General features: G+C 37.7%; 1 protein-coding gene across 1 annotated transcript in view; it reads left to right on the forward strand.

Moving 5' to 3' along the window:
• LOC139716648 (synapsin-1-like) overlaps nt 1-15,062 on the forward strand; it is a 31,125-nt gene that overhangs the window by 6,720 nt on the left and 9,343 nt on the right. Inside the window, exons 3-6 of the mRNA XM_071628176.1 lie at nt 2,642-2,699; nt 9,115-9,206; nt 11,413-11,569; nt 13,384-13,473. Coding sequence (XP_071484277.1) covers nt 2,642-2,699; nt 9,115-9,206; nt 11,413-11,569; nt 13,384-13,473 — 397 coding nt within the window. The remainder of the gene's footprint in view (nt 1-2,641; nt 2,700-9,114; nt 9,207-11,412; nt 11,570-13,383; nt 13,474-15,062) is intronic.

The following is a 15,062-nucleotide window of genomic DNA, read 5'->3' on the forward strand; positions in this document are numbered from 1 at the left end:
GTGAAAAATTTGAAAATATCTCTCTCGTAAAAAAAGGAGAAAAGACGAAAAAACAAATCATTTATTATGTGTCATGCTCAATAGCCATGTAAAACTGTGTTGTTTCACTTCAATTTTTAACATTTGAGGGGGAATTACTTGGCTCCAGCTTCAATGGGTGGTCCTTGTACACAGGCTACATTTTTATTGTTGCTGCTCCTTATTTGACTCAAGCTTTAATAATGTTATCATTCATTATTAAACCTCTCTTCCATTAGAAAGAGAAATTTGTTTAATTTGAAGAATGTGTCTTAGGTTTCTAACAAGCATGTTGATTACTCCAACATTTTGGCTAAATGAAAGCAAGAGATTATTAAGCAGAGGGGAGCAGAGGGGTTCCTTTTTTTATATGTTTCTTAATATTGCAGATTGGCAGTTCTGATCTCACAAATTTCATTTCAACAGAGGGAGACAAATTGAAGAAAACTCATACTTCAACATTTTGGTTATAGCAAGGTAATGAATTTTTCTGCGCTGTCACAAATCATTAAGTTGATGTTTCAATTGGCAACCCCAGCACTGATGGTATGAAAACAAATAAAATAAGTTGAACACGAAGGAGTATATGAAGAGTTTGATTACAAAATGAACTAAGTGCCATTTCTAAACATTTCATAGTAAGCCCATCATCAGATATAGGAAAATCAAACCTTTCCAGTAATACCTCACTTGTAACATAACAAGGAATGCTCTAGAAGTTATGATTAAGAATATCCTGTATTTTCTTATTCTTTTTTTTTTTTCAGCAGCTTTAATCAAAAATGTCTCAACTTAACAAGAATAGAGTTAGCTCATTTTGCAATAAAACTTTTCATATTGATTTTGTTTGTCTTAGGTGTCTAGTATGATTATGATCTCCACAATCTACACGTATGATTTAAGAAACCATATCATTTCATTTGCAGGTGCAATCATAAAAATCAGTCAGCATCTATTTATATGCCCTTTGCCCTCAAACCCATGTTGATAAGAAAACAAAAGCAAATCAAAACATAAGAAATACCAAGCTTCCTAGTGGCTTGGTTTACTGGGTATCTATTGTACATGTGCTGGCTGATTCTTGGCATGGAATATATACCAGGTTGGGTATAGATTTGGAGAATCTTCAGCCATGTACGACAACCTGTCATCAACTCTTAATATATCATCTACCTCTCTCTCTCTCTCTCTCTTTCTCTCACATGCTGGGCTATGAACTGTTTATGCACTGATAGTTAGGAGTGAGTGTAGCGGAATTTGTCTAAGTTGCACTGCCTGATCGCTTAAATGTCAGACCCGGCAACTAATAGTGATTAAAATGTGTACAAGACTGTAAGTTGTACATACCTTGTTGCATTTGTGACTATGATCTTGTAACCTCTACAGTAAATTTTGACTGCCTTTTCTGCTGTATCATTGATATTTTTGTTTTTCACCACTGCTTTCAGCTATTATTTCACACATTCTAAAATTTATTCAGTATCCTCGGTTGAAAAGCAAGCACACAGCCAAAAATATTATAGTTCCCAACCAAGTCAGACAACCGACTTCTAAAAATTTATGAGCCATACCAAGAAAATTACCATAGGATTGTACTCTTTTTTTTTTGTCTACATAGGATAGAACTTTTTCAATACTGAGAGAAATCGCCATTTCTTCAAGGTCTGAGTGGATGCCACTGGCATTGCCATCGACAACTCCTGCAAGGATGAGGTCACAAGAATATTCAATACATATATGCACAAGACCCATCATACATTGATTTTCCCCCTGGCATCCTGCATGCACGATACCGAGACTTCAAGTTATGATGGGTGCAACGTAAAATATATTATTTGAACAGAATGCACTACTGACATCCTCAGCCTTGTAGACCTGATCACCTAGGCTAGATTTTAATTTGGTAAACTGAAACATAAAGAAAAACTTTGTTCACAATATGAAAAAACATAAAAAATACTTTGTTTGCAATAGTTTTGGGACATTTTATAAAACAAATAACCCACTTCTTTTTGTGATGGTGAGACCAAAGCTTAATTCTTCAGTGATCCAGATGTGCATACTACTTCCCTTGGCACTAGTACCTAAAAACAAATACTGCATCCAGATCATCTGCAGTTTATCTTAATGTCCAATCATCCTCATCGTCACTGGTGATATCTTGACTGCCAGTATGGCCGTCAACATTTTCATCTTTGACATTAATATAGCTATCATAGAATAAGCATTATGTGTTTGTTATTTGGAAATGCAACATGTATGTTTGAACCATACTAACTCAGGTCTTAAAAGAAGAGGATGCATAGCATTCTTCTTAAAAATAATGTGTACTTTTTAAGAATTATTTTTTCAATCAAGTTAACAATGTGCGTGGCCACAATCTCTGAGGAAGAGGCATAATGTTTGGAATTACTGTATTTCTTTTATGGTGGTCTGTCATCATTTTGCTTTACCATTTATACATTGCCTTGATACTCAGATGAGAATCTTAGTGTTTAGAATGTGAATGTGGTATTTAAAGTGAGCTAGCGATACAATTTATACCAGAGATGCAATATTTTTTTTTTTGTCATCATAATGATGTATCAGCATTCTCTCCTTCTATCTTGTGTATGTGTTGCAGGGCAAAGTACTTCAAGGGCAAACTGATTCATGGTGAATTTGAAATCAAGGTGGAACAGGTAAGCACTGACAAATACCAGGTTTTTCATTATTTTCAACAAAGATTTTTATTCAAATTCATGATTTTCTTCCGTCGAGATGTTTTCATTGCAACTGATTGACAAATTGCCCTACATCGACGTAAATTTACGTCGATGTAGGGCAATTTGTCAATCAGTTGCAAAGATTTTTATGTTTTTTATTCTCTATTTGTCTTTATCAGAGATTTATTATCACCTTTTATGCAAGCTTTGTATATTCCTGTCTCAGCAAAGAGAACCATGAGTCAGTACTGCATGTTAGACATTTGATAAAGTTACTTCAGTATCAAACCTCACCCATTGATCTCTCTGTGTTCACACCACAGATTGGCAGATTAATATCATATGAGATATACTAAACATAGAGACACACGTTAGGAGAGTTGCAGTGTAGTCAAGAAGTTTGCAGTTTCAGATATGGGTTTGTTTCTGACATCTTGAGAGTGAAGCATGAAATTTCAAAATGGTTTAGTTCAAGAATCGTACAGAAAAAAACAAACAAACTAGAAAGGGTTGAAATAAATCATGTAGAAGTCCATGAATTTTGTAAAGCAGATTTCTCATGAAGGAGTCTCTCATACAAGGGATGATGGTCAGGCCATTAACTTCATCTGTAGATAAAATCCTTACATTCACTCTCAAGAAAAAACCAGGGCTCTGTTTCATAAAAGATGGTATGATGGCAACTCTTGCTGGAATGGTAACTTCCAATAGCAACATCCAATCAGGAAGCTGGATTCTTGTCGTTACCATGACAATTGCCATTCCAGCAAGAGTTGTCATCGTATCAACCTTTTATGAACTGGGGCCCAGGAATGTTGTGATTAGTGACCTTGTGAATGTATATCTGCAGTAATGTGGAAGGAAAGGCTCTGTGTGCATGTCTACTGACATGTGTGCCTAAAGTAGCAATTGATGAGTGAGCACATGTGCTAAAGGTATCAACTGGTGAGCAAGGTGTCAAGGTGATAATTATAATGGCAGTTACTGCACGCACAACAATAAGAGGAAATGCATATTGTAATTGTCGTGGTATTATCTGAAGTGCACCCAAACCAGCATCACTTAGACTTTTGAGCTCTTATTGCTCTCTGGCACTACATTTCAAACTTCAACTAGTGCTGTGAAATGACTTTGTCCACAAATGTGTTCCCTGTCCTCACAAGGCTTCGCAGACAATTACTGGAGGCTCCTAGTCCTGGCAGCAACGAATAAACATGCCCCCCCCCCATTTTGCTCAGAACCTCTCTCCCATCCAATCCAATCCAATTCCCAGGTCCCTTGTTTTGCTCCTACACAGCAATTACAGAGCACATCGTCTGAAGGCGGATACATTTACCATGGGCATCGACTTAATTCACCTGCCCTCCATCTTTTAACCCCCTCTCCTATGTTCACAGCACAGAGGCAACTGCTCCCCTCCTCCCTCTCCCTCCTCAACCCCCCCCCCCATCATCCCCTTTCCTCCAGATATCTTCTCTGCTCGTAGCCATGAGATTGCGAAACTGATTGAATTTGGGCAATGCTTCGACTGATGTGTATTCACCAACACCCCATCATACTGCCTCATTTTGTACTGTGTGCTAACCCCTATGCCTTTGCCGCCCACCCCCTCCCCTTTCCCAATGGTGCCCCTTCTTTCACCTTGGTCGTCCTCCCCCTTTTTCTTAAAGGGAAACACCAACCTGTGATCATGGAACTGTAACCCTTTATAGGTGCTTTGAGCTCCGATTGGCACAGCAAACCCCATAACATTACACCTTCCAAAGTCCCTGGCAAAGAAAGGTTTAATAGGAAAAGTAAGTTATAGAACAAACAAAAAAAAAACCAGTAAGGGCATCATTAAAAAAAAAATCAACAAATTATGAAATAATTATGGAATATCATAGTTAAACATGGTATTGCAATATTGTAACATCCCTGACAATCATCCATTCATATTTGAAAAGGGGTTGATGTCATAGTCTTACAACTCTCATCAGTTTATATATTCATATGTCATAAAACCATTCATTTCTCAATAGTTCATTCACTATAGCCTCCTTCCATTCAAAAGTCAAGACAATGAAATTGTCACACAAGTTGCTGAGCAGGATTTATTTCTTTATCCAATGATTCATGTCAAAAGGGAATTTAGTAATGACTTTGTATGCAAGCGATTGGGAGATTTTTGACCTGGTCATAATTTGCATAAACCACTATGACTGATATCACCGGCAAGGGCAAACTTGTCCTATTTTGGAATTCTATGGTTTTCTCATATTTTATGGCTCAGCTTTGTTGAAACTCTCACTGTTCTGTTGGTTTGATTTTCCTTGACAAGTCAATTATAATTCAAACTGACCAAAGAGTTGATTTTCACTTTGATTACATCAACATCAGTGTACGTCTATCCTCCTACCGGAAAAATAATGTTGTCCGTCCCAGATTCCTGCTACCACCACGAGTGTTTACACGGGAGTGATTCATCATCCAGAAGATGAGCATGTTATCTCCTCCGATCGTCGGGGGAGCTAATTCAATCACATGAAATAGTCTGCCTGCCCGCTTTCCAGACTCCGAAGCCAACCACCGTTTGAGAGATGCCGTACTTGAGTTGGCCCTTTTTCAGCTGTCGTTTGTCACGTCTTGGCTACGTTTGCAAAAAAAATTCAATCAATTCCCTTTGAGGCAGTTCAACTCTGATCCATGTGTCACTTTCAAGCAATTTTGCATACATGACCCTGCATCACAAAATTTACAAAAGATCACCAAACATGGATCTTTAGTAAAGGGCAGATTATGAAAGAGCAGACTTTAAGCTTTAAAATGATACATTACTCAATTCAAATGGACTCTCCTAACCAATCTGAATATTGGAAAGAAGGCACACACTCTGGAAAAGTGTGAACTGAGAAAAGAGGCTCGGAGGGTCTATTCAAGTGTTTAATCTTACCAAGCCTTGCTAGCTGTGAAATGAATGGGACAAAAAAAAAAACCACCCAAAAACCCCCAGAACAGGATGTCAAACACCATAGCAACAGCAATGAAGTGGTTATCAGATTAAGCTGATATTCAGCATGCTCTATTAACACATTCTGTCCATTACTAATGCTAACTCTTAAAGCAGCAGCATCATCCTTTCAAAAGTTAGTAGAATTGAAAGTGAAGAGTGTAAGGGATTTGAAAGAATTGAAAAGGGGCATTTAAAGACATAGCTAATCACACTATTCTACAAAAAAGTGTTCTAGAAAAACTGCTAAAAACACAACTTCCAATTCATTTTATGATCCCAACCTGTGAAATGATGTAGAGGAAGAATTGCTCGTTTAGAAAATATGAAAAAAAAATCAAGATCCACTAGTTTGACCCGTTTTACATATTTTGAGTCCGCACTTAAAATCACAGTGTGCAACTTTTTGTTGGTTTTGTGATTCACGGTCACATATTGATGGAGTCCCGGGTTTGTTAGTACACTCGTAGACATCACACTTGATTAAATGCCAATCACACTGCCGAGATCAGATTAATTCTACACGTGGGTGTGTCTTTTACTTAACCGCATCTATCTCTTTTCCATTTAGGGTCCACTTATAGCAGAAAAAAACAAAGGCGGGGTTACTATTCTGATGCAAATGCTTAGACAATTATCTTTGCCTTTGAAGTAGACCACGCACTAGCATAAATAAGAACAGCTTTGTAATGTTTAAAATGCTCTGTGAGCAAGTTAAGGGTTTGAGCAAGAGGATTTTTGTTTCTGATATGATAAAGAGTTGTCTTGCATGGCTAATGCACTGAACTTAAAGGACAAGTTCACCTTCATAAACATAAGGATTGAGAAAATGCAACAATATTAGTAGAACACATCAGTGAAAGTTTGAGGAAAATTGGACAATCGATGCAAAAGTTATGAATTTTTTAAATTTTTGTGTTGGAACCGCTGGATGAGGAGACTACTACAGCTTGTGAGTCATATGCGGACAACAGTATAAAGAAAATATAAAAGAAAATTCAACATATTTTCACTTTTTTTCGCATAACAAAAGAGCAATTGACTTGCCTCTTTCTAAAGGCAGGGGGAATAATATTACCCATAATGTTTATCGGTAACGAGTCAGGGGAATGTGTACTTTTTTCAAAAGATGGAATTTTGTGAAATTCTCTTTATATTTTCCTTATATTGTTGTACGCATGTGACATCTAAGTTATTCACACACTGCAGTAGTCTTCTCATCCAGCGGGTACTGCACAAAAACTTCAAAAATTCATAACTTTTGAACGGATTGTCTGATTTTCCTCAAACTTTCAATGATGTGTTCTACTAATATTGCTACATTCTCTCAATCCTTATGTTTATGAAGGTGAACTTGTCCTTTAAGTATTTTTACTAATTGAGTTATCTGAGTTATCTTATCTGAGTTATGATAGTCTAAGAGAAGACAGAGCAAAATATTTTCATGATTTCTGCTATCTAATGCAGATGTGTAGTGATTTTTTTTGTTTGCTTCATTTTTTAAAATTAATTTTACATACTCAATTGTTTTGTAAGATTTGAAGGACATGGTAGTTAGTTCTCTGCTTTGATGTATTGCTGGGTGCATGTTTGCTGTTTCTGCACTTTGATTGTTATGATAAGTCAACTGTACACATATCCACTTAAGTGACTATTTACCAATACAACTGAGTATTGGACAGTTGTACACAAATTTACTCGACTGAGTATTGGTTACTTGTAAAGTAGCTTCTCTGGTGAATATTTGAAGAGTTTCATCAAAAAATGAGTAACTTCCATTTTTGTCGATTTAGATATTTGCGATTATACCTTTGAAAGACAAAGAAAATAATAAGAAAATATGGAATATCATTAACAATAACTGCAAGAATATTCCTTGTTATGTAACAAGTAAGGTGTAAATGGAAAGGTTGTATTTTGCTATATCTTGATTATGAACTTACTATATAATGTTTAAAAATGGCATTTATTCCATTTTGTGATGAAATTCTTCAATTGTATTCTCAGTTTGTAGTAGTTGTGTTCTATATCATGTAAAGTGAATCTTAAGGAAAATAATGAAAGACCTCTCTCTCTGCCTTTTTCTATGGGAGTCGGGCATAGGGTGGGAGGGATGACAGGGGGAACACGGATATGAATCCATTGTAGTTACCGCTCCTAAGATATTCCAATCTTGCATTCCAGTCCGATCCATTACTCCAGATATAGTTGTGAAAAGGAAATGAATCACAACAAAGTGCCTGCGAGCCGAGAGCGGTTGATATTTCACACGCCGATCGGGCTTCTGTTTTGATGGCATTTAGGGATCATTGGACCCCTAGCTTGCCCGTCCGAACCTATTGTTTATTCAACGGCAGTTCGGGACGTGGAATGTTTACTGTGCTTAGCACGATGAAAATTCAACAGCCTCTTTGATTACAGACTGAGTTTTGCAAGGAAGGTTCCAAACCAAGATCTGCCAGGGATATACTTACACTGTAGACCATTAACACATCAACATGAAATTGGAGATGATGAGTATGTTAATGTGAATTCTAGATTTTCGTGCCTACTGTTGAGAATCTGCAGGTCAGTTCTGAGGTAGCCAAGCAATAAATTCATCGGCACAACAAAAAATGTGAAAATTAAATTTTCAAAATCAAATTTAGATTACAAAGTAGTGATATGAATTTCACAAAACACTGGGGATGTCATTAAGTTTAAGACATTTGCATGTGAAAAAACAAAAACAAAAACTGTTGTTGCAACTGATTGACAAATAGAACCAACACTTGCTGTCGGGCATAAGCTTGGTGGTCTAGTGGAGATAACGCCTGTCTGGAGATCAGGAGGTCATAAGTTCGAATCCTGCTCGAGTACGTACGCCCATGATTTCTTTTGTCATGGCTACTGCTAAAACACTGATCAATTTAGTGCTTATTTACAAGTGTATGTCACTGTAGGGCAATTTGTCAATCAGTTGCAATGAAAACATCTCAATGGAAGAATTTCATGAATTTGAATAAAAACTTGTTGAATGGAAGGTGTCCATATTATGTTTTAGATAGTGCTTTAGCATTTTTACGTGGAGAATAATATTGAGCACAGAAAAAAAGGAAAGTGAATCCCTACCCATTCAAATCTGAGGTGAAAGGTCTTGCAAAAGATCATTGGTGGAATTGAAAATTGCCTTTTGCAGATTTTGCAGCTCAGTTCATTAATTTGTCTTCTTGCTCTTTTTTTTTTGGGGGGGGGTGGAGCCTTATGAATCAAAAGTGCATGTATTCAATAATCGTTACTATGAATTGAAGTCAAAGTGCAAGTTTGTAAGGTTTTGTGTGTTTTGAGAATCAAGTGTTATACCCCACCATCATCCTGTCAGGCTTTTAATGCTTATTGCTGTGTTTGGTTCTCGTCCAATAGTGTGAATTCTCCGAGCTGAACCTGGCCGCATACAGTGACGCTGGCGTGACCATTGACATGCGGGGCATCAGGCAGGGTCAGCGAGTTGTAAGGTAATTATGGCGAGAAAAAAAAATGCATCTTTTCTGACAACACTTTGTGAGTGAATTCATAAGAAGTTGAGGCTTGGTAGATTAGCCCTTACACTTTTAATCTTGTTATCCTGGTTTGAAACCTGTGGAAGGAGTGTTCGTGCCCCAAGGTAAGACACTTTATTACCAAGGACTTCATAGGGGACTTGAAGCCATTTTTTTTTTTTTTTTTGAGCACAATAATTGTTTTAAAGACTGATGAAAGCCTACAAAAGCAAGCTTAAACAACAGCAAACTCTGAGACGATGAAGCATTTTGAGAAAAGTGGAATGGAGTTGTGACATTTTCTGGCAGAAAAAAAAAGAAGTAAAATCAGGTGTATAAATATGATTCTGCAAAGAAATGTCAAATGTAATTATGAATCAAGCAATGATCAGGTCTAAGTTGGCATATTTTGAGATTCACATTAGGATTTCAAGAGAACAGCCTCTACTCACAAAGTGCCACCTTCTCCAATATCCATTAGCAGAATGAGTTAATGTGCTGTCGGGTGGCAAAATGGAGGTTAATGAAATTACCAAGGCACATTAATGGAATGATAAGCACGAGTACACAACTGCTATATTATCTGAGTTTGCGACCTAATTGGGCCACACTCTGAATGTCCCATTATCAGTAATGAACATTGTGGGTACAGGCTTCATCTGTGGAGAGGGGTTCTCCCTCATTTACATATTGACCAGTAGAGGGCAGCATTTAGAGGTAGACATGTAACATTAACTGCAACTCCTGAATTGATAGACATTCTCTAACTGTGATCATCACTTAAATAGTGACGTTGTTTATGAGATGAAAAGAAAACAGTAGTGACGAAAAAAAGAAAACAAGTAAAATTTTTTACTTGCAATCTTTCTTTTCTTTCAGCAGACAATGAGTGGGACGGCAATGCTGTAATAGAACAGTGGCAGGGTGTAATCAAAATTTTTTGTAGAGCAAACTAATAAGGGGACAGTATCTCTCAGAGGTGGTCCCCGTCAAGTGTGTAGTGGGCAAGAGAGGGCAGCATTTCATTTTGGAGACCATGCAGCATTAATAACCACTGCTGAAGTGCAAAATTTCTTCCAAAGACTCTGCGGTGGCTCTCACTATCAGAGGCCTGTTTAATCAATGAAATAAAAGAACAAGGTAACATTCTGGAAGAAATCATTACATAACATTGAAAAATATAAGGAAGATGTCACAAAAAGGGTGCAAACAGTAGTTTTGTTGTAATGTAAAATGAATTGAAATTGAAAACTTTTGCGAAATTCACCATTGACAGGTAATTATACAACTGCGGATCTTTTATTTGACAAGCATAAATGACATAACAGTAGGTTTCCAATGCTTCCCTCTTTCATATCTATTTCCTCTTTTTTTCCCTGCTTTATATCTCTCATAATACCTTCTCTTCTTCCTTTTTCCAATTTGCCATTCAGGTTGCTCTATGGCTTATTTCTCTCTCCATATCACTGACCTCTTTGCTTTTATCTTGTTCTGTTTCTATTTTTCTAACCTTTAACGATATCTTTGTTCAACTCCACTGCTTTTGGCTTTTCACAGCCTATTTTTGTAATTTTTGCTGTGCTTTCTTTTTCTTTTTCATCTGTTTTCCTTCCTTTGTCACCCTCTCTTTAATTCTGTCTTTCTATCTTCTTTTCCCTGCTTTTCTTTGTTTCATCCAACGTAGCCTTTCATGTGATAGATATTCACTTTCTACCTTCTTGTATTTCCTTTATCTGCCATTTTCTCAGTCATGCCTTTATCTCTATGCTCTATTTTAACATCACTCTATCAACTACCCTATCCTTTTTTTTTTTTTTCATTTCACTATGGTCGGACCTCTCTCTCTCTCTCAATCTCTCTTTTTCTCACTGCTGGTCTATATATATCTATATATATCTATATATATATATATATATATATATATATATATATATATATATATATCTGACTTCTTTTCTGCTATTATCTATCTCTCCCCCTCCTTCTCTGCTCGCCCTTGTCCCTTCTATCTACCCCCTCTATCTCCCTCTCTATCTATCCATCTATCTATCTATCTATATTCCCCTATCTATAACCTATCTCTCTATTTATCTATTCCTCCCACTTACTCCATCTATCTCCCTCTCTCTGTCCATCAAACCATCTCTCCAATAAGTCATGCCATATGCTTCTTTCCATCCAGGACCTTCAAGCCCGATTTTGTCTTGGTACGCCAGCATGCTCGCAGTATGGAGGTCCAGGAGGACTGGCGGAATCTGGTGATTGGCTTCCAGTACGGCAACGTGCCCAGCGTCAACTCCTGGCACGTCGTCTACAACTTTATGGACAAGCCCTGGGTGGTTAGCTTTCAATTTGATGACTTATCAGATCACACATTCTTTTAAAACCCATTGAGGACAGGCTGATCTTGCTACAACACGCATTTCCCGTAGACACTTGCCCGAGTATATTCGGGACTCGTCCTCAACGGGTTAACTCTTTATGTGCCATGGTGTAAACCCCCTGTGTGCCACATTATTCTGAAACACCAATGTAACCATGCTTCGGAGAAACAATCCGCTTTTCAAATCTCCGTAAGTTAAAGTAGATTTTTGTTACCCTGGAAATGTAATGAGCAAAGTTGTCGAGGAAATGCCAAACTTTGCTTTGATGTAATTGTATGACAAATCTATGATCGTTTTTCTTTCAAATGATCAGTAGCCATATCATTGTAGAGACATTACTTTTGCACGCAAAACAGTGCCAGAAACTTAGAATATACTCGCAAATCCAGTAGGGAGCATCGCCTGATAGCCAATTACCACATAACATCAAGCTACCTGTGGCAGGAATGGAATCACGAGAAACGCGTTCATCGTACTGTGGCATTTGGCGATTTATCGGTCCGTTTGGGCGGCTTTGTGTTTTTGAGCAAAATATGCGAAGTTGGCACGCCGTCGACTGAGTTGGAGGTGCAAACGTAGCACATAAAGAGTTAAGGAACAGTTTTTAGTTTCTTTTCATTTGTTTTCTTCTCTTTTGTTTGGGGGGCGAGATAGGAGGGAAAGGGATTCTGTCAAAAATTGTCCATGTAGGATTTGTACATTAAGCCCAGATTTAGTTACAGTTATTTTCAAATGCAGTTTATTTCATGAAGATTTGTTTCAGTGACATCCAATGGATATCATATAATGCTTATGGCATCTCACTAAAGCCTGTGGCAATTTGTATGAAAGGGTGTGTACACTTCTGGTTGAGGTGAGAATTTAGCTTTTAACGTTTTGCGAGATATTCAGAAACCACTCTATGAGATGTCAAAGAGCATGCAATTCTAAGGGGTATCAAAAGTTTATTTGATGAAAATCGGTTTTGAAATGGTTGAGATATCCAAAAACAAGGTGAAACAAAGAGATCCTAATAAAAGGCATGGCTTGTCGCCTTTTATTATTATCACTTTTTTTGGATGTCTCAGCCATATGAAAACCAATTTTCATCAAATAAACATTGAATCCTTCTTAAAATTACATGCTCTTTCATATGTCATAAGAGGTTTCTCATTATCTCACTTCAGAATGTTCAAAACATGAATCCCCACCTCAACCAGTACTGTACAGTCCCTTTAAAGTTGAATTCTTGGCATTTCAGGCATTTTGCATTTTACTCTTTGTGATTCCTTGCCACTCTTTTCTGGATCTGAGTTTAGCTACGTCAGTATCTGTAAGTGACAATGAATATATGTGCCTTCTGAAGTCATCTCCCCTGCTCTGTAAAGTAAAAACATGTATTTATGTTCAAGTTTGTGCCATTCTTTCAAATGTAAAGTTATTTTTGGAAGGTTTTTTTTTTTTGTGTAGCATTTTATGTACTTTGTGAAAAATCCAGAAATCAAATCAAATCAAATCTTTAATTCTTTGGTCAGCCTGTCAAAATCTCTGAAAGCAATCTTCAGCATTATTTTTTTTTTCAATTTTTGATAAGCTATGATATCATGAAAGTTCTGAAATATTTTCAACTGGCATCTTCAGTGTAATGAATAAACGGGCCATTTTAGCTCTTTCAGTAGTTTGAATTGAATTGGTCTTTCTCAATGCAGATGAAAATTGTACTTGTGACGTCTTGTCTTTACATCACATACTACATCTACTGCACTGAATCTCTTTTCATTTCTCCCCAGTTTTCACAGCTCAACAAGCTTCAGGAAAAGCATGGGCGAGAGAAGTTACCCCTCATCGACCAAGCTTTCTTTCCCAACCATCGCGAAATGGTGAGTGTGCGGAACAGTCCTTAAACAGTCAATGTCTCTTGAAGATGCCAAACAGGTATCAAACATTGTGAGACTTGATCATTGGATGTATGATTTCTGATGATCATTGACTGGTGGTGTGCAAATATGTGTGAGAAAAATACTGACACATTATTCTCATGGTCAGACATCTGGGTATTTTGCGTGTCACGGGGTCATGGATAGCGGTGGAGTGAAAACAAACCATAGTCGTATAGTCGCGTGAGCCTGGAGTGGTAACGCTGTACGTGTTTTCTGCCGGGGCGCCCCGTGAGCATAGCGCGCTAGCGCAAGCTGGTACTGTAGCTGTGCGGGCGGCAGGATTAGGCCCTAGGCCTACTCTAAATTAGGCCCTACCCCAAGCTTACTACAGTACTAACGTTAGGCCTATAGACCTACCTGAAGTTTCTATGAGGTACTAAGTAAGCGTAGATATCGGGACAGGGTCTACTCGAAGAGGTTCTACTGCACATCTGGCCATTTTGTCGGGTCGTTGATCCAGAGTCCTGCCGCGATTTCATACGGGCACAGGTCCAGTCCGGCTGCCTTCAACTTGGCAAAATACCGGGACCGATCGATCGACAGGATCCAGATTTTTAGAATATTGCTGGCAAGACATGATGCATGTATCTCATGAATGATGGCACAAATGACAAAATGAATAATGAAAAACAGTCCCCATGTCTGCGTAGAGTTGCACATAAATTCTACGCGTCGCACATGCACAGCATGAAGTATGCGCATTATGCAGGCTCAGCGCTTGCATAGCGCATGCAAGCATTTTGTTTTCACTCCAGTCAACAGGAAGTGAGGTGTAGCTGACCGCAAGAATATATACTGTCTGTTGAGAGTGACAGCAACTTTAACAGACTCTCTCAGTTTAAATTTCTTCTGACTCTTGACAGGTCAGTTTGCAAGTTAGAGGGTATATGTGTGAGAGAAATGAATGACCAGTTATACTTTCCCTTGAGTATGTGATGGGCATGATGACCATCAGAGGACCTCCTGTCTAAGTTTTTCTTTCAGTAAGCTTCTTTATGATCCTGAACTGATGTTGTCTAAGTGAGAGAGTGTAAATCTATGAGAAAAGTGTGTAAACTATCAGAGAATATGATACAAAATGTGCAGATATTGAGTGGTAATCTTGTAACCAAATTTTATTAATCTTTTGTTTGTTTTTTTGGGGGGTGCCACATACTTAGGTGTTGATATTTCAAATTAGCAGTACTGTTAACGTGATTTGTGGCACAATAATTTTTGCTCATTTTGCACTACTTTTGGCCAAATGCGAATTCTATATCGTGCAAAAATATCTTCAAAACTTTTTCTGCACATTTAAAATGGGTCGACTTGTGTGCTTCAGCAGTGATGTCTCCCTGGTATGAGTGTGTGTGTGTGTGCCCCAGTAATATGAGAAAGATTCATTTGAGCGCATGTGTGTATGCACTAGTTTCTGTGCAGGTAGTACATTCAAGTGGATCGGGTCGTACAACAATTTTCATGCATTTTTTGTGTGTGAACTGGATTAAAAAATACAACAACAACAATTAATAAAGCAATTGTGCAGTGTG

The sequence above is a fragment of the Diadema antillarum genome, unplaced genomic scaffold (assembly GCF_040938485.1).
Source record: "Diadema antillarum isolate AM-2024a unplaced genomic scaffold, OU_Dant_1.0 scf00000068, whole genome shotgun sequence".
NCBI classification, from domain to species: Eukaryota; Metazoa; Echinodermata; class Echinoidea; order Diadematoida; family Diadematidae; genus Diadema; species Diadema antillarum.